The sequence below is a fragment of the Sander lucioperca genome, chromosome 6, assembly GCF_008315115.2.
Source record: "Sander lucioperca isolate FBNREF2018 chromosome 6, SLUC_FBN_1.2, whole genome shotgun sequence".
NCBI classification, from domain to species: Eukaryota; Metazoa; Chordata; class Actinopteri; order Perciformes; family Percidae; genus Sander; species Sander lucioperca.
In genome coordinates this window covers 4,473,089-4,493,956 of record NC_050178.1, presented here as the reverse complement: position 1 = coordinate 4,493,956, position 20,868 = coordinate 4,473,089, and the positions used below count along the sequence as shown (strand labels likewise).

The 20,868-nt window shown below is 39.5% G+C and overlaps 1 protein-coding gene across 2 annotated transcripts in view; it reads left to right on the top strand.

Annotated features, from left to right (window-relative positions):
* ca16b (carbonic anhydrase XVI b) overlaps positions 1-20,868 on the top strand; it is a 112,568-nt gene that overhangs the window by 59,419 nt on the left and 32,281 nt on the right. For both annotated transcript variants that reach the window (XM_031287695.2, XM_031287696.2), the window contains exons 4-8: positions 4,349-4,497; positions 10,662-10,757; positions 13,682-13,748; positions 16,494-16,651; positions 17,763-17,955. In XM_031287695.2, coding sequence (XP_031143555.1) covers positions 4,349-4,497; positions 10,662-10,757; positions 13,682-13,748; positions 16,494-16,651; positions 17,763-17,955 — 663 coding nt within the window. The remainder of the gene's footprint in view (positions 1-4,348; positions 4,498-10,661; positions 10,758-13,681; positions 13,749-16,493; positions 16,652-17,762; positions 17,956-20,868) is intronic.

The window sequence follows — 20,868 nt, the reverse complement described above, 5'->3', positions numbered from 1 at the left end:
GTCTCTCTCTTCCTTTTCTCTGGATTTCACACTCGCCACAACTCTTCCTGCTAGTGATCACCACATGGTGATCCGTTTCCCTTACCTTGATTCCATCCATTCCCTCTGCACATCTTATTCAACATGTCATCTGTGTTTACTAACAGTCTGTGTTTGCTTGTACACATGCTCATCCTCTTGGTTTGCTTTGTGGGATATGATTAAAATTGGGCTGTCCTTATCCAGAGAGGCTGACTAAATCTCCCTGTAACAGGGGGATCATCCGACAGAGCACTGGCTCTAATCGGGCTAATGATGTCAAATGTAGACGTGGTAAAGGGTTATAGATACATTAACATGTAACCTCAAATAATAATAGGCCTTGTCATTATGGTGTTTTAGATGCCTTGGAAAACTGGAGAAGTAACACAGCTTAAACTCACCTTTACTTGACACCGCTGAGTACATTTACAAATGTTGGCTTCCAGGAAAAGCAGACAGGCTGAACTTTTAAGGCGGAATCACATTCCTATTGCCATGTTAATACCTCATAACAGCAGTATGTCTGTGTTTTAACCTCAGGATGAGGATTACATGGACCAGTATGAATTGAGATAATGTTATGACCCTAAAGCCACTGCAGGATTTCAACGGTGATCAAGCTAGTAAGAATGATATTTTTTTATTTTGGAGTTACTGGACCATTTTTTGGCAGATGGCAACAACATGCAAAGCTGTGATGTCATCCGTTCCGTGATTATGCTGTTTGATATGGTCACCTCTCTTTAAGTAAACACCAGTATCTAACAAACGTCATATTTTTTAGGTAATAAGTTGTTGGTAAGTCATTGTTGTCTTATATCTGCCGAGTTCAATTTTGCAGAAATATTTCTCATGCAGTTGAAAGATTTTTATATTGTTTCACTTCCTAAATCTCAGGCATTTAATGGGTAAGACAATATTGGGTAACATTTTCTTAAAACTCCTAGGAACATAACTACATCGTACGTGAATAACCTAATATTAATAGCAGGCTCATAAGAAAAAGGACCATTCCACAGAAAAAGCAAACTCATCTTCTAGGTTTCATGGTGGTTCAATTTAAATTTTAAATCAAAACTGTGACTATACTCAGAGGAAATGCTGACAGAAATGAAATACAATGATAGAGACCTCAGGCTATATAAAGACATAATGAACAATAAAATCCAAGAAATTGTGCAAAATAATGTTATTTAATTTTTTTATTTTGGGATCACAAAGCCCTGAACTTATATACTTATATTTACACTTACATAAAATAACTCAGTAGTGAATTGTAACAAACTCACTGATAATGTTTAATTAAAGGTCCTATGACATGCTGCTTTTTGGATGCTTTTATATAGGCCTTAGTGGTCCCCTAATACTGTATCTGAAGTCTCTTTCCCGAAATTCAGCCTTGATGTAGAATTACAGCCACTACGAGCCAGTCCCACAATGAGCTTTCCTTAGGATGTGCCATTTCTGTGTCTGTAGCTTTAAATGCTATAGAAGAGCTATGCTGTAGACGGACGGCAAGCTAAACGCGTACGTTTTCGTTCGTGTTTGTGTTCTGACATTCACAATCTGCAGAGTAATTCTCACCAACAAGAGCATGTGTATGTATTGCCTTTCTGTTTTAAATGAGTGATAAATAAAATTATCCTCAACCAGCTAGCTAGCTGCCATGCTAACAGGTCCAACCCGATGATGACCCACATAACTATCATCAGTTATTCACTGACCTAGCTACATATCCAAAAAAGAAAGCCGTTCCCTTGATCATTTAACTAAACACACATACAGAAAATATCGGTTAAATTAAAGATGACATGACACGAAAACCAGCTTCAAAAAGGCCAAAAAAAAAAGAGTTAAATGAGGGTCTGCGGAGCTCCTATCCCGGCTAACTGACGAGCTAGCTGCAGCTAGCTTTGGACTGCTCGCTAGCTGCTGCCCATCGCGTCGTAATATCCACCGGTCAAATCTTAACATAGGCTACACAGCGAATATAATCACAGATAAGAAGATGGCTAGATGTTACAATTATGTGTAGTTACTACTGATCATAGACACTCCGTGATTTACTGCATGGATTAACGTGTGATAGATTAATGACTGCACTTCCCAGAGTTGGGATGCGTTCAGGCATCCATTAGAAAGTTGCATTGCCATACCCAGTGAACAACGGTATGTGGGTAGCCACGACCTACCATGTCCTCTAAAAACATGGGCTACGTGTTATATAAATCTTTACTTAAGTAAAGAATAGATGTTAATACAAAATAAACCCTAGATTGATGTCTTATCTTTGCCATTATGAGGTACCTCCCCCCGCCGTTAGCGTAGCATCGCGTACCTGTAACCCAGCCAGCTACAAAGAACTGGTTAGCATCCAGACTTTTAAAAGATTTCAGATCAGCACCAGTATATGGGGATACCCTGTTTACCACATAGTGGTACAGATCGTGTGGACTGAAGTCGGGCAGACTCGGCAATTTAATGAGGTCCGTGAAAACGGAGGGAGGAAGAATTAAGGGTTGGTATCCAATCTTGCTATCTCCAACTTCTCCAAATACTGCTCTTTGTGAGCACCTACCAGATGCCCTACCTCGACCGATAACAGCATGACAACTTGTTGTTCAATAGAAGAAGTCATAAAGCCATAAATAGTTTATTTAGTGTTATGTATTTCAAACTGATTGAAACTATGAAACTTTCCGCTCGTCTACTACACTGTTTAGCTTGTTATTGCCGGTGATTTTGCCGTCCATCGTGTGGTCACGTGTTTGCAAATTGGTCTATTGAGGAGGAGAGAGAGGGGGGCAAGGTGGAGGGTGGGGGTGTGGCTTTGACCAACTGCCATGCTTCGCTCGTGTGCAAGCCATGATGTCTCTCTCTTTTTCGTGGACGGGCCAAATTCTCTGGCCGGGCAAAGCAGAGAAAGGGGAGGTAACCTTTCCCCTTATGACGACACATAGGGAAGATTCCAGATCGGCCCATCTGAGCTTTCATTTTCTCAAAGGCAGAGCATGATACCCAGGGCTCGGTTTACACCTATCACCATTTCTAGCCACTGGGGGACCATAGGCAGGCTAGGGGAACTCACATTAATGTTAAAAAAAAGTGAAATTTTCATGCCATGGGACCTTTAAATGTCACAAAATATGAGTATTTTTGCACATAAACTCTTGCAAAGTCCTATTTTTGTGTGTATTCTGATGAAACCCAGTTACTGTAAATACTATTGCAATGCATTTATGGGACATTGATTTTATGTGACCATAACTAATTCTACAATAAACACCTGTATTACAAGATCTTCTGGACCAACATGTCAAACCTTCAGCAGTGCAGAAACTGGTAAATACATTGCGTCAGAGTACATTTTTTAAAATGCTTGCTATTCTACAGCTGAAGCAAGGGCGTTACAGCCTTGCAAAAAAAAAGTCTTCCTAGCAAACCGTGCAACAAGTTTAAGAGAGAGTGATTTTGCCTGAAGCTGTTCACCACAGCTTCCCACAGTCAACCAATGGGACGTCAAGGCCACTGGAAGAGGCTGTCAGTGGCAACATTGTGAATGTGCCTACCACTGACTTTCAATGATGAATCCCCACATAGGGCATAGGGTTGCCAGGTAGCAAAATGTCCCTCTTGCTGCTGTTCCGTCCCCCTGAGTCAAAATCATTTGAGATTTTTTTTAGCTCTTTAAATAGCCTCTAATGAAATGATAAAAGCACATTCATTCTTTAGCCCCAATTACAGTATGCTTTTTTTCTGTGTAATAATTTCAAAAGAATGCCAAGTCTGTGTTCAAGGCAGCTTCATCAAGAAAAGTTGAAAAGGAAATGTGGAGTTTGCACAGTTCACAAATGCACTAAAACAAGTCAGAGCTAGTCTACCATCTTTGCCAAGTTGTTAGTTCATAGTAACAATAAAACTGATGAACAAATGAACCGGTGTCTGAAGCAGGTATTGCATTGTGTCATTTTATCATAGCAAACAGATTATGTTTGATATTTTGAGATAACAAAGTGCATCGTCTCAGGATAAGAAGCTTATAGAATAAATATGAACATCACTGAATTGGAATGGGTTATTTTGAGATAATGAGATAATTGAGTTGTCGTTACAAAAAACAGATGAGAATTTCGATAATGAGAATTATGTTTTGATCTTGAGATAACAGGCATTAAATAAAAAGATAAGCAGCCACTGCCGCTCTGAGCTTCTGTACAATAAGTTGTTTGACTATTAATCTTGCTTCCTTTGCATGAGTGTACTTAATGTTCCTTCTTAGTTTGAGTCCATCTTTTTTTAATTATTATTATTATTATTTTGTCTCCAGTTGCTGTTCTCCTGAAGGATGACTACTTTGTAAGAGGTGCTGGACTGCCGGGGCGTTTTAAGGCTGAGAAGATGGAGTTTCACTGGGGCCATACTAATGGATCAGCAGGCTCAGAACACAGTATAAACGGCAGAAGGTTTCCTGTGGAGGTAAAGCATCCTTTCACTACAATATACTTTCACAAATGTGCAATATGGGTCAACACTGAATATTGGAACCTGGTGCAGAATTGAGGCAACACATTAATGCTTCTAAAATTCAGTTAACCAGGGCTCCAAGAAGTACCACTGGGTTAAGGGCCGAGGATTGTTGAAGAAAACTAAATTTGCTGTGGTCAAAATATATTTTTAGGTAAAATCTGGCTTCCAAATGATGCTGAAATAGACCCACTGAAAAGTCCAATTAAAGAAAAATAGCAGCTTCCTTAATAAAGTAACCCCCCTTGTAAAAATGTGGCTAAAAGATACTATGTTTTATTAACTTATTATTGCATTGCTTCTAGTTGCATGAGCACATCTTAAACTTGATTGACTCCTGATTCCTTAACAGATTAACTCATAGGGATAAAGGGGAATTCCACAGCTTTTACACGAGACGGTTTTCTAAAAAATGACTCCTAAGCAGAACTTGGTGAGGAAATAACCCTGATGATGTCATCAAGAGTTGAATTGCAAACTGGGGGTGTGGAATTTTAAATGTGTGGGTATTTACCAGGTACAAAGGGTCTAACAAAAAATGAATTTGAGTTGCATTATGGGAATTGTAGGATCCAGCATTTTGGAGCCCATACTAGGGACTAGTGTATATATACAAGCTTCTTTTGCTTCGATTCTGACCTTTTTTTTTTAAGTTTCTTGTGAATTTCCTAACTCCTTTTTTTTTATAAATATATCTGTTTTTAAGTGGAAGAGCTGTACAGTTGTGTGCAGGAATGTGCAAAAGTTTGACCATGGAATGAACAAAAGTTCACAGTATGAAGCATAAATAGAAGAATAAGTGCTTGTGGCGAGAAAATACTGTAGAGATGTGTGTTAATGTAACGCATACCATAAGAATGTCAAGGATATTGCATAATTGAAAGCAGAGTGAAAAGGCGTTGGGGACAAATAAGTGTTGCAGTAAAGTTTAATAAAATGAACATTGAAGCAGAAGTTCTTATTTTTTTTGCACAAGGTCACAACACATGCCAAAAGACAAATAGCAAGACAAAGGAAGGGAGAACAGCCTGCAAGTAATAAAGGAAAGTTGGAAAGAAATTATCACCCACTTGTTAAGCACAGATATAAAGGGTATTAAGTCTGAAACCTTTTGGTATTATGTATTCTGGCTCCTGGATTAAAGCAGAAATCCCTGTCTTTTTATGTGGTGCAGAAAATAAGTTATTAGTGCCTTTCAGTTTTTTTATGATTTACAATGCCATTTATTTTCATTATCTAAAAATAATTTGCAAATGTGTCATACTCTTACATTTTGTGGGGTTATATGAAATGTTTTTTTTTTGTATCCCTTCTATTGTAAAATGGTTAATAGTTAGTGTAAATATAACCCTGTATGACAATAGGAAATGGCTGTTAGTGTGCCTGTCTCCAAACGCACAGCTAGAGTCCTCCTGTGTTTGTTTCTTGGCCCTGTTCTTTGGAGCCCTCTCCGCAGGCACAGCTTTTGATGCTAAATGACTGAGTAATTAGATTTATTTTAGCCGCATCACTTTGTGTTCAATGTGGTGTTAAAGGGCACCGGATTATATGCAGCCATTATAAAGCTGTTGTGCACATAGCTCCTTTGATGGTGTGCTTCTAAATAAGACGATGGAATTCACTTTAATGACAGATAAAGGCAGCCGTGAGGAAAAAAAGCTGAGCAAGAAGAAGAAAATGATGGCCTTCAGATACATTATTTATTGATGTGAAATATATATTTGTAGCTTAACATGTCTTTGTGTGTTGACCAAGGTTTTTGCATTGACCTCTCTGTCAAAGAACATGGATTCCATGTCTAATGTGCTTGGAGTTTAAAAGGATGATGCTCTCTTAAAAAAATAAGAAACATAATCATGTGGCTTTGTGAAAAGAAAATTCCACACATTTGTGTGTACGGGGAAAATATAAACAGGAATATAAAATAGTTTTTACTTTTTTTTGTCACAAGAAACACATCCAACCAACCTGAGTCAGCTGTAACACCTGAACACTATAGGTTGCCTCTGAGAGTTACTAAAAACAAGTTTGCAAGGGAGTGGAACAGTTTAACTAGATAGTTAAAAGTAATGGATAAATGATAGTATGAAGTGGCCGGTTAGCTCAGTTGGTAGAGCAGGCACACATATGCTGTCCTATCATTAAAGGCAGAAATGCCCGTAAAAATGATCTTAAAAAAGAAACAAAAAAATTATAGCATGAATGCAAACTTTGACCAAACTTTCCGAAACAATGGAAAAAGGAGCCAAGCCTAAACACTGACAATGTAGGATTACTGTGTCCTGTACAGTATAAAAACATATAATAATCTTATCCATCTTTAGAAATGTAAAAGGGTTAAATAACCATCAGTTTAAAATTAATTCAAAACAACACATTTAGGAAGATAGAAAGAAAAGAAAAACATGACTGGTGGCCTTGATAAAGGGCAACATCAGACAAAAAAGGTTTCTTTAGAGTATTTGTGCTTATGCATGGAATCTGTGTTTTTTGTTACTAATGGTATAGGCACTTTAAACTGAATGTGACTAAATGCACAGCAGCAATCGTGAAGGAAGTTCTGCCATTTGGATGCAAAGGAAATCTGAATCTTTTTCATAACTCAAAGGATGAGTGAGGCTCTTCATTTGCTATGTATTCGGTTACCTTGCATGTCAAGAGCATGCAGTCCTGATAGGATTGACTTGACATAGAGTATGATGGGGATGGAGTGACACCATGGGGAATTACTGCATAAGAAAAGAATAGGGCCAACAAAAGACAGCCACTCATGGCAACCATATCTTCAAGGGAAATGCAGTAGTCTTTGCTACAGGAAGTACAAAGAGGAATATTCCATCCACATATCCGCAAAGATGTTTCCTGTTAACTATATACAGTATACTGTATGTACATGCTGCATCATATATGCAGAAACAGGGAGGTCTGCTTTCTTTTAAATTATTCTCTTTATCAATAAGTCAGCCTGCATGTTTCAAACATGATGTATTATTTCACTCTCCAAATCAGAAGGTGAAAGAGGGTAATCAAATGATGAATGGTTGAAGGGGAAAATGGTTATGCAGGATCTAGCCTTTGGCCATTGAACTGCTTTATCCTGTAAGATGTGGCATTTTCATATTTCATATGTATGCCTTGACAGAGTTTGATGTATTTGAGATTATATTGCATCCGACACCACGTGCACAGCAAAACTCCACATTCATAAATGTTTGTGTTTGACAGTGGTCTTTTACAGCAGAGGTTGGCTTTTGTTTTGTTGTGTATATGTTTTGTTGAGCAGCATGACCTTGGAGGTTGAGCCCCAGGGCTTATTTGTCTCTGCTAAACAGAAACTGTTTTCCAATCTGCTGTCTATTTATCTCTCCACTTCAAATGAGTCACATCCAGCCTTAAGTCGCTTGTAACACACTGCATAAAGCATTTACTCTTGTAGTGGGGGGGAAGAAAACCTCAAAAGTGTTTATTTAACCTGCCAAGAAGCTTGGAAACATACAGAAATATAGTTCACACATGGGTACAGGGGGCAGAAAGACACATTCAAAAAGCTGCATTATAAAGCTGCTCTGCCTTTGTAACATGGTCATGTAAAAAAAACAACCACGGCTGCTCGGCCTGTGGCTCCTGAGCTTGACATTAATCTAACCACGGCCTTTTTCATGGGAGTGAAGTGAGGAAATCGATAGATGGACCACCTGTTCGCTCAAACAGCACAATGAAAAATGAAACAGTGGATTTTTTTTTTCTGCCTCAGGCTACCATAAGGAGATCTTTTCTCATAATATATTAGTGTGTCACCAAGGTCAGATTAATTATACATGGATTACAAATCACAACTCTGAAGGGTACGCACTCAGTACTGCAGATATGAAGTGTTGGGGTGGGTGTACAGTACGGTACATTCCAGAAAGGAAAAAAAGCTCCAGTAGGACTGAAAGCATATCTGCAGTCAAGACTAATAGGGATGGATGTGGCGACCCAAATAGCTCAACACACATACTAAATACCATAGAAAACAATGCAAAGTACACAAATGTGATGGAGATAAAAACTGATGAACACGCCTGAACGAGCAATGCCTTGGTTTGTGACACATGGAGTTACTGAAGCCAACAACCCATCAGTGGTGTTGGAAAATGAGTAAACGAGGAATTAGTTGGCTGGAAAGATGCTAGGTGTATAGCAACTATCTGCAATAATATCTGAATCATGCAATCAGAATCGGAGAGTGTGTTTTCTTTATCTGCTTGTGTTTTGTCTATTTGCATGTATTACTTTGCAGTGCATTGAGGGGCCAGAGAGAGAAACATACTGTGTTAAAAGAGACACATTTACCTGTTAACAACAGGTAAAAAAAATAAAGTCAGGAAAGGAGAATAAAGTTGTGCTGCTGTGATAAATCCAAGATCTCTCCGCACACAAACTTATTTCTTGTAGTTTGCTTGTCTTGCCTCAATATCTTGCTATCTTGGGAAATCATGCCAAACATGACTTTGTTTTTCACCTGTTTGCGCTTAAATGGAACTTGGGAATGCAGAGCAGCTTTCAGCGCTTGTGTTTTCACTCACTTTGTGCTGGAAACAAAATATATTGTGAGCTTATAAACTGAATTTAGACTAAAGAAGGGCTCTGGAGATGTGGACAGTGTTGGCCATCTGCTCTACAAAGAAAACTGGAGGTGAATTATAAAGCTGAAATAATCTATTGTTTGTCTCCCAGTTTCCACCTGTTACCCCTTGTCTCTTCCAAGTGGTCGTTGGTTAATGGAACTCATGTGTCTTCACATATTTCTCTGTACAACAGTATGGAACATTTTGTACTGACAAAAACAAACATGGACCGTATGAATGTGTCTGAATGTCTAAAGAGAGCTTAAAGATGGGTCAGACCACCTGCCGGTCCTGCTTGAAATCAACAACTCCCATCAATATCTGTGGATGTGAATGAGGTTTACTCCAACAAGGGGGTTTTGTGCCAGAGCTCGCAAACATAGACAGTGAAACAAAGCGTGCAGTCAGGTGATTCACATCGCTTTCGGCAACATTTATTTTTATTTGCTGCTATGAGTGTTTGACAATTGAATATCACATTATCCAGTGTGCCGGTAATAAGAGCAGGTCGCATGAGCCAATGTCAGTGAGTAAATGAAGCCTAAGGGGGCCAGCTTAATTGGGTAATGTAGTTAATAACATCTGAAGGGTGATGAATGGCTGGAGCTCTTTCTTGCTGAGTTCTCGCACAACAAATTAGTTCCATTATAGGCTGCAGTTAAAGGAACTCTGATTAACTTAAATTATCTAGATTGAGTCATTTTGTACCTGGTATAGGCCTTTGGTACGCATTAATGGATTTATCCTTATTTATACGCTTATTTATTTAGACTGTTTGCAGCTGTTTTCTGCACAGCCAATTGTGGCTGGGTTCCCCCCCCCCCCACATTTTCCTTTGAAAGAAGAAAAAAGGCAAGCATACCCTTTAATTAAATCAACATCTAGGACCTTTTTTTTATTGCCAATTAACTTGGTTCAGTGACATGAAAGGGTTTTTCATTTTAAAGAGGCTCCAGACAGCGAGATGATGGACAGATCCAATTGCTACTTCTAGAATAATTTCCTGATTTTGATCAGTACTACCATATTATGTCTGCTTTTGAAATGGAAGGAATGAAAATCTTTTTTATTGTATTCGGTGAATGATGGTTTTCACATTATATTCGCACATTCTAAGCTTTGTTCTGCGATCAGAAGCGATGTTGTGGGTGATTTAAGGTAATTGGAAGCAATGATTAGAAGCATACCATTCTGTTAGATCTCTCCACAGGAAAAGAGAACATTCCCCCAGTTCTTCCTCTCAACACGTGACTTGTCTCTGTGAGAACAGTCACCCTGAGGAATGGGATGCTGTATTTCTCCAGCATCCCCCAGGAGTGGCAGAACACAAAAAGGAATGACACAGATTATGGGAGATTTATGGGAGTGATAAATACACCCTCTTTTATGCCCCTCAAAACAGCTTTTCATCAGCTCCTCAGCAGTTTGTCCAAGTGATTGATGACAGGGCCATTGGTTCTCCTTGTCCACTCTTTAAGCTGTTTATGCTCTTGTTTCCCCTCCCAGATGCAGATCTACCTTTACAATTCAGATGATTTTGACAGCCTCAGTGCTGCCATCAAAGAGAGACGCATCATTGCTGCCATGGCCGTCTTCTTTGAGGTAAGGTATCACCAGGTCTAAAGGGCAAGACAAATGTAATCGGGGAAAAAAACCGAGACTACACAAATGCACGTGTACTTACAGTGCACTTGAACATAGACATTTTTATACATGCTAGGGTGGTTCTAGGGATGCCACGGTCTGTCCGTTGGTCAGTCCGCCACTTTGGCCCTGACTGAAATATCTAAAAAACTATCGGTTAGATGGTAAACATTATACCTGCTTATACCAGCATGTTAGCATTATCATTGTGAGCATGTTAGCATGCTGATGTTAGCATTGAACTCAAAGCACAACTTTGCCTAAGCACAGCCTCACAGCTGCTAGCATGGCTGTAGTCTCTTGGTCTATAAACAGACTCTGCTCATGCTTAAATATGCATCCCTTATATCCCTTAGTTTTCTCAGTTACACTGCTCTTAAGGAAAACCTTTTGTAATGCCTCTTCATTAAGTTGTTAGTAGTATTGCCTAAATGGAAAATATTCTTTTCATAGGCTTATATTGTACATAAATTGTGCCTACCGCCAACTGTAAGAAATTGTTTATACTGTAATAGATTAGTGAATAAATATAACTAGAGTGGACAGAAACGAGAGGGAAATAGGATATCATACAGTACTAAGAAAAATAAGAGTAAGTTTCAAGCAGGATGGAAAAAGACTAAAATGGTGAGGCAGTTATGACTTAATGGGGATAGTTGTAATTGTATGCATAAGTCCAATTATGAAAAGGATGAACATGTGAATATGTTTTTGAGGTCAGTAAATGATACATGTTTATTAGAAATGAGCTTTGGCACCTGTGTTGTGATAGGAGAGTTTCTCTTCACCTAGCAGCTGATTATTTTTCTGTTTTCTGTGGCACATTGCAGATTCCTTACCGAGATACCACAAATTGTCCCCTGAAGGCCGGCACACATAAACTCTTAAAGGACAAGAATGGTCCTAATTTTTGTCAACAGTAAAAACACCTCAGAGATTTATGAACCGTGAAAAAGCATACACCAGCAGCACGTTACACTCTTAATTTCTATTAGCAGTGTCTTTGCGATTGATGGCAGGCGATCAATGCGGGCTAACTTTCAGCTTAATAGTATATAGGCAAGGGTCAGCTCTCAGGAAGAGGGAGGCTGGAATGGGGACACAGGTGTTTGTAATGTAGGTCTACTCTCAGGCACTGATAAACCGTGTGAGTACAAGGACCTAAATGCCTCCGCTGGGTCCTGACAGCCCTATTGCTTACTGCAATTAGCACCACCGTACACAATCCGCTGAATAACAGTTTACAGTGCGATAGTTTTTAAGCGGGCACACACACATTGGCTCAGATCTACCATTTCTAATCAATGAGGATAGTTCTTCCTGTGCTCCCCAAAGGCCTATTAGTGGCCTCTAAGGTGTGCATATTATCCACATTCAGCATTCAGTTCCACACAATTATTCTCCTCTGACTGACCTGAATTATTGTTGAGCAAGGGAAGATTGGTCCCCGCATCCCAACACTGTTTTGTCCAGTCTTGTCTCTTAAGTAGGACATTGGGGATATTACAGAATGTGGGGCTGAACAATATTTCTTTAGTCTTTAGTCATTTCAAAGAATTAACAGTAGGCCTAATAGATAAGGAGAGAATCAACACAGGTGTCTGTCCTCTGGAGACAGTAAAGCTAACGGTAACACCAGCTACAGGATACAAAGCCCATACAATGATCTGATGTGTTCAATGTCTCACAAAAATATAATAAATAAATAAATAGTGTTTATTTATGGCGTTGTGTTGATACACGGGTACTCTCAGGTGGGTTTTGTCAAAAATGTAATATCAATCTTAATTCTTAAAATAAATATGATTATATTAAAGTGCCCATATTATGAAAAAATCACTTTTTCTGGGATTTGGGGTGTTATTTTGTGTCTCTGGTGCTTCCATATACATACAAACTTTGAAAAAAATCCATCCATGCTGTTTAGAGTGAGATACGTTTTCTGAATGTGTCCTGCCTTCAGTCTCTGGGTGAGCTGTTCAAAATCGGCACGGCTTGTGACGGCACAAGCCGAAACGAGCAGGCTAACCGCAACCATTAGCTCGTAACATGCTAACGCTAGCATGCTACCTCGTTCTCAATAGCAAAGCACTGCTACAACACACACAAGTTCACCATAATCTACAAAAGAACTACTTACATGTGCGCCCTCATTTAGAAGTCTCCCAGCTAATCCTGCCTTGTAACTGACCGAAGTTGTAGAAACAGCCTGTCTTTTACTGTCTATGGAGCTAGCTAGCTGACATGATCTACATCTGAGCTACTGGGCATGTGCAAGTGCAATCAAAGATAGTACAGAAGAAGAAGAAGAAAAGAGGTCTCACTCTGTAGCTAAAACAGACCTGGTGAAAAGAGGAGCTGCAGCAGTTAGAGAGAGCACTGCAGTACAACAAAAATATGGTGTTTTTTGAAAATTAAACCATGTAAACCTATTCTGGTACAATCTTAAAATACAATTATGAACCTGAAAATGAGCATAATATGGCTGCTTTAAAGGTCAAAATTTAATTATTTTCCTCAAATAAGCATTCAATACTAATAATCAAGGTATTTGGTAGTAAATGCCATAAAAGATAACATTACAAAATAGTCATTTAGTACAACACCAGAAACGATCATACCGAAAATGAAATGAAGAGGACTGAATCAACTCATCCGTGACGTAAACCTCAAAATCTCACCAAAAAAGGAACATCACAGACTTCACAATAATACTAGATAGTTAGATGCTGCTACATTACATTGTATTGTAGAGATGTTGCCCTCATTGTGCCCATCCCCTGTAAGTTTTTGATATTGATCATCTTTAGTCATCATGTTAGATTATTTTTCTAGTCTTGTAATCCCTTTTTTAATCCTTTGTCTCTGGACATTTCCTGCAGCTGGGTCAAAAAGACAATCCAGCTGTGGACCCCATCATCCATGGATTGAAAGGAGTCGTGCATCATGGTAAGTAATGGGAAAGTAACCCTCTTAATAAACTGCTTCACATAAAACAATCGTATATTATGTATGTGGTGAGTGCATGTGTCTGTAAATATAAAGATGTATAATTGTTATTCTTTGTTTCTCTGCAATGTTCATTTTTGTTTAAGTACTCTCCACTCAACGATTGTTTTTCTGTTAAAATCTCCTCCACATGAAACAATACTGTGGGAATTAAGTTCATGTGGGATATTCAAAATGCAATTATCCCTTACAAAATCACTCATTGTTTTGGTTAATCCTAGAGGTAAATTCTTGTGAAAGTGCAGACTTTGTGCTCTTCCCTGACCTCCATAAAACAAAGACTGATGCTCTTGCTTACAGCTGTTTAAGTGTTGGTCTTCATTTAAAAAACAAACAAATTAGAGTCTTCACAAGATATGAGCAGAGTTTAACTTCAAAAGGAGGCAAAATTTGCAAGATACCGCCTCTCCCTTACTCGTGCAGCTCCACAGTAGGAGACCTGGGAGGAGCTTCACTCAAAGAGAAAAAGCTACTAATTACACGTGAGCCTCAATTAGACAACACTGTTTTATTTTGACTCAGACAAGCATGTGACTTGTGGCTCCTGCGAAGGCTCATATTCACATTTAAACTGTTAATGTATTGTGTTGCCTTCATGGCATATTGTCTTAAATGACTGCTGCTGTGTTGCCTTTACTACACGCGTGACTTATGCAGACCATAAGCAGATGTTTGAACATGACTTTACTGCATCCGGGGGCACAACAGTTCTGTTTACACAGACACGTATGGTTTGTTTTACAACCTGCCGCTGACAGTCTTTAAGTGAGCATAATCATACACAAGGACATGTAAATGGATGAGGATATATATACAGTTATTGTGCTGTATCAATACTGGTTTCACAAGGCTAGTTCTGGTCTTCATTGGGACATTAGTAATTATGATTTCACTCCTTGTACTGTCTGGAGATGGCTGTTTGATTTTGTGCCATGGTAAGGTTGTGACTTTTGTGTTGAGCATTGGTAGGGGTAAAAAAAATACTTCTTCAACTTTTAGTCTGAATAAGTGGAAAAAGAAAAACATGTGAGGGGGGAAAAGCTCACTTAGGGACCACTAGAGATTCAATTACATGTGAATTGGCCCCAGATTCAGAAAATGGGTTGCTTTTTCAGGGAAATGTCTACACTCAAAATTCCATAGAAGTAATTGCAGTAAGGAAAATGGCCTATTTTCTGATTGGCCTGTTATCAGCTGGAGGGACATTTCACCTGTGTTTTCCATTTCACAGAGTTATTTAAGCTGCACTTTTCTTTTGCTATATAATCTTGATAAAGGCAGATTGCCAAAACAATTTGGTTGGTTATACTAGATTATTTTTTTGAATCTCCATCAGCCTCCAAAAAGGGGCTGAAGCCTGTGCTGTGCAATAGGGCTGAGGTATATCAACCTTTAATTTATATCAATATTTTTTTTAATGGGATATGGTATGAGACAAGACTGTTTATATCTAAATACTTTGATGTTGTGTTACGTAAACTGTTTCTTCCATAAAGCTGTGCCAGTGTTTGCATCTCTCCTCCTTCACACTCGGCCACACTTGCTCACAAGTTCTCCTGCAACAAAGAGGGAGACACAAATGTTGATAAATGTTGATATATTGTGCTGGTGTATATTTTTCAAAAAGGGTAGGAAACCCTGTCTTCGCTTTTTTATTTTGATCAGTCTGTTTTAGTGCTTGTGACATCTCACATGTGGCTTTGACTTTTACCGCCATTCAGCCTAAAAATACCGAGATTTTTTGTCAAGTATCGCCCAGCCCTACTGTGCAGCTCCACATATGTTTGTGCTAACACAACAGTATCTCTCATCTCCTAGATGACAGAGAGCTCAGTATGGGTGTGGTGGTTTTTGGACTCTCTTCCTGCTGGCTGCTAAATCTCCCTCTCGTTAGGGTGGTTGGTTTTCCGCTAGCTCGTTATCCCACAGTCATCCATCCATCAGCGTCTCGGCGGCCCATGAGTGATAGGGCACGTACACTGTCTGAAGACAGGGAGAAGAAAGGCTGTGAATACTGAATTTGACTTTGAGTACAGATGAGGCATGGGGGCGAGGCTTCCGGTGCCTCAGTAGTACCATCAGTCCTATCACCCTAAGCCTCTGCTTTTTTTTTTAGATAAGTTCATAAACTGTGAGAGATTGGATTTGACATGAAGTCAGCTTTATTTGGGTTTTTCACTTCATAATTCAAGGAAAAAACAAGCCCACGGCCTGTATTTGCAGGGGACAAAGGGATCTTCCTGCTTGTTTTTTTTGTTTTTCACATGGCCTTGTCTGGTTTTGATCACGGAGGCTAGAACAGATCCGGTAATCGTTTGGATCGGTCTTAATGCCTGTAGTCCATCAGACAGTTGTTACATGGAGAAAAGCAGGCTGCCACCCAGCCACAGATCAGCTGTCAGAGCAGGCCATTTTATCTGACTCCCCTCCCTTTGCTCCTTTCTACAGAGGACCAAAGGGAGATCTCTGAGTACAGAGATTTGGCCAGAGTGATAACAAGTGGTGAGGCTTTTAACTGCTGTTACCATCATTCCACTTGTGGAGGTTTCAGGAAAGCGGTTAAATTGCCACAAGGAGAATGTAATGAAGCAACCATGTTAATGTTGGTGTTTAGCAAAGCATTGCAGGATGGTAAACGTGGTATTTTTGTACCCTGACAAGTTTTTCTGCCCATACTCTACCCAGAAAAGGAGACCAACCTCAGGTCGTTCATCCTGAGGGATTTGTTGCCATCGTCAGTAGACAGTTATTACCGATACACTGGATCTCTGACCACGCCGCCCTGCATCAAGGTGGTGGAGTGGATCATCTTGTCCAGGCCTGTGTATCTGTCCCACTCACAGGTGTGTTAAGTCCACACACACACACACACACACACACACACTCTGACAGCTCTCTTCTCCATTTGCACACAGTGGATCACTTGCTGCCTCACAGTATCAACGTACAAGCAATTTTTTCCCTCATCTACCTCTCCCCCATCCTGACCTTTTCCCTTGTTCCTCCCCAACTACTCTGCATATGAAACCATAACTGCCTATATAGTGGATGAGTAAGCAGATAGGGGGAGCAAATTACTAGCATTTGAATAATAGTGTGAGTTAACATTTATACATATATCATACTGTTTGTCTTGAGACAGTGACTATAGGGTCATAGACAACTGCTGTACACAGAAGCTGGTTGTCACACTATTAAAGTTGTTCAAGTGCAGAAATGTTCAATATTTTAAATTATTGCAGTAAAGGTTTAACATTTGTTAAATGCAAATTATAGCATTTTACAGACTCGCCTATGAGCTTTATAGCAGTTTACCTCCCAACTGTGTGCCAAATCATTCCCCGTGCTTTTTGCTGATCCCATACACAGTCCTTTGCTTCATCTTTTATACATACAATTCTTGGGTTACCCAGCTGCATATCCTCTAGAGCGTTCTGTGCTGTAGAAATTTGCAGGGCTCAGTGGAATTTCTATTAACTTGCAGGAGGACAAATCTTTTGTTCAGAAATTACTTTTGCTGCACGAATATTGACCACCGCCACAATGTTTGTGACGCTCACAGATAGTCTTTTATGAATCTGTAATTCATTTCTCCAAGCACGCATAGGACACATTGATTCCACAGTATCTGTAATGTGTAGTCATTACTGCACGCGGCAGGAGATCATTCATGGCAATCAATGGCCACAAATTTGCCCCGTTGAGAAGTTTCAGTCCAGTAGGTAGCCAGGATGATGATTAAGGTCCGTGCCTGCTGGTACCTGTGGTGTGAATGTTTCTTGCAAATACTCTGCTCTAGTTGTGAACAGTCAGCTGCTGGCAAGTGGCTACACATGTGGTCCTTATATATATTATATTCAACACACACACACACACACACACACACACACACAAAGAGTAACAAAGGCACTTTAGCATGGCTTCAATAGCTATTCTCTGCTTCTTTCCATCTAGCTGGAGGCCTTTTACTCAATTTTTACAACAGAGCAACAGGACCACGTCAAGTCTGTCGAGTACCTGAGGAACAACTTCCGGCCCTTGCAGGACCTGGACAATAGGAAAGTCTATAAATCGGCTGTAAAAGACGCATGGCAGAAAGATTTAACTGAAGTCTTGGGAAGCCCTCACAGCACTGAGGCTTCAAGAGGTAAGCTTTGTGTTCTACATTGTATCACATTTTCCCTCTCGGTTGCACCCTAACACCACTGGTCTAACCCAAGGATCTCCTGTAATTACAATCATTTTTTGCGATTTTTTAGTACTTGTGAATTGCTGCCTTCAATACTCACAGTACTAAGAGTTATAATTGGACAATCACTTTTTGGGGGAAGCGGTTTTGCAAATGGTCAGTTGGGTTCCACATTGGCCCCAATGCTGAGGCGGTCACACTGTTGAAAATAGCGTCCAATGATGCCTCCATACTAATGTTGAATGAAAGTTTCAAAAACAATATCTTCTAAAATTATCAGCATTTATATTTAAATGGTATTAGTATTTTCACCGGACTAGGCTTGGGCCAGTGTAAAAATGTTCAAACCGGTTTGATATAAAGCCAAACTCTGGACCGGACTTGTATGCCTGAATTTTACAACTAGGTGTCGCACTTGTCTCAGCCGCTCCCAAGTGAGACTGATGAGTGATGAGAGATCCCATAATGAGAATGTAGCAACTCCAGTCCACTTGGTTGCGGTAATGCACCTAAGCCATGACTTTTTTCCTGCAGTGTTTGGGCGTTAACGCGTTGCCTCGTCTTTTTCAGCTCAGCTCACTTCTTTCATTGGCTTGAAATATAGAATGTTTCTAAATTAGTGGCACAGTTTTAGTTTTCCTTGAGATTTACTATGCCATATATCATCTCCTCATCTCAAAAAATACATGAACTTTCTAGTAAACAAGCACAACGTGCGCAGTTCACCCTCCCAACACTACTGAAATGTGATGTCCTTCATAGCACTGCACTCGGCAGTAAATTGCTGTCAGACACCAGAGGCTCCAATAGCTTGTTCGTTTATAAACAAAGATGTTAATCATGTTGTCATATTGCTTATTACCAATGTCAGGCAAGCTACTTGGAAAGTTTAGTGAGCTAAACTACCTAGTCTACATTAAATGAAGCTTCACTACACTAAAGCTAATGTTAGCGCTCCAAAAAAAGTAGCAAGCTATAAGCTACAGCAACTTGGCAAAAGTAGTTTACTACATCAAAGCTTTTTTATTTTATACATCCATGTACATACAGTACATGTCCGTGTTTGGCGGTGGCACCAGTGATCCTCAGCAGTTTTATTTCAAACCACAGCAGAAAACTCTGCTGCGCTAGACTAACTGACAAATGCCAGTTCAACCAATTAGCTTCAGATCAAACCAGTTTAGGCTCATACACAGGACCAGCCCTATGAAACCAGAAATCAACCCAAATCTACACAAAATACAGTCATATTGCACAGGACTAGTATTACAGATGTCACAGGTTACATTTGATGCCCTTGCTGCCACTTAAAGCTTACCGCTGTGATGGTATGCGGGGGATTAAGTATGGGCTGCACTTGATAACTGTAGGTGGTGGCAGAATGCTTGAATCCTGTTGACAGCATGGTTGACAGGATTTTAGGATACAAGAATAATACACCCTCTGACCACAAAGTGGGTTGCAACGGCAGAGTGGCGCTGTCCGTTTTTCTGCTTGTTAGGGCTGTGCAATTAATCAAATTTTAATCAGGATTACGATTTTGGCTCCTAACGATCACAAAAACAGGGTAATTGAGAAAAACAATTATTTTTCACATTACAAACGGGAAAAGTATTTCACAGTTCAAGGTGTTTTTATTGTTGGTTTGTTTCACTGTCAATATTGACCAAAATAATTGTGATTATGATTTTTTTCCATGATCGAGCAGCCCTACTGCTTGTTGACTTCACAGGAAGTGAAGCAACTGCAGAACCAGTGTTTCAAAGTTTTGGCTTACAGTAACTTTGGTAAAAACTTTAGGATACAAGTTGTTTTGTTCTACCTCAAATTCATCTTATTTATTCAGCTGTGGAACCGGATGAACGGTAAGAAGAGATTAATTATGTATTTGTGTTATGTATGATTTACCAATAGGGCTAACATCACAACAACTAATGAAACATTAAACAATAAAATAGTTGCCAATTAATTTTTGTCATTGATTAGTTGGGTTGTGATGCATCATACGTTAAACTACAGTGTCTCTCATAGTCAGACCTCATTTCAGCTAATTAGCGTTGCCTAAATCTGCCAGATTTGTGTCCTTTTTGATGAATTTAAAAACAAATTTTGGACATAAATTAATTCCGTCAGTTTTTTCTCCATTTTATTATTATTATTAAATTAACCCGTAAGATAATCGCGCATCAAGATAGGGAAAGAATGTCACCTGCGCATATAAAACTAAGCAGTTTTGGGATATCGCACATATCCCAACAAAAGAAGGGATGAGAGACACTTATCTTGCACTACATCGTTAATAAGGATAGAAAAACGCTTCTTCGGCCGGGACACCAACTCCAGGCTTCCTAAAAGATAGCTGTCAATCAAGGTAAACTAAGGAGGTCTGTGGGTGAGGTCGCCTTGAAAGTGACCAATCATAGAAGGGCCAGGGGATTAGCCAATAAATAAATTGTCATTGATCCAGACTAAGATTGGAGAGACACTGGACTATAACATATATAGAGTTTTTAGAATATTTCACACCATTAACGTTAGTCAGAGACAGTCTAAAGTGAATCCTTATTTTCTTCACAACAGAAACTTGAGCAATAACTGATCAAATATGTAAGGGATAATGTAGTGTACCTTGCACGGCAGCTGGATTCTCGCGATATCACAAGGCGGGATCACATAGCACGAAAATCCATCTTGTCAGACTTGAAGTAATGCGTTTTTGTCTGACCTCCCAGCTTACCGAACCAATCAGCGTCCGGTAAGGAGCTACTGGCAGCTACAGCCGTGATTTAGGCGTGGTTTAGGCTTGTGACGGCCGCGACTGTTTGTTTAAAACAACAATGGCAGATGTGATAGACAGATGGTTCATCCAAT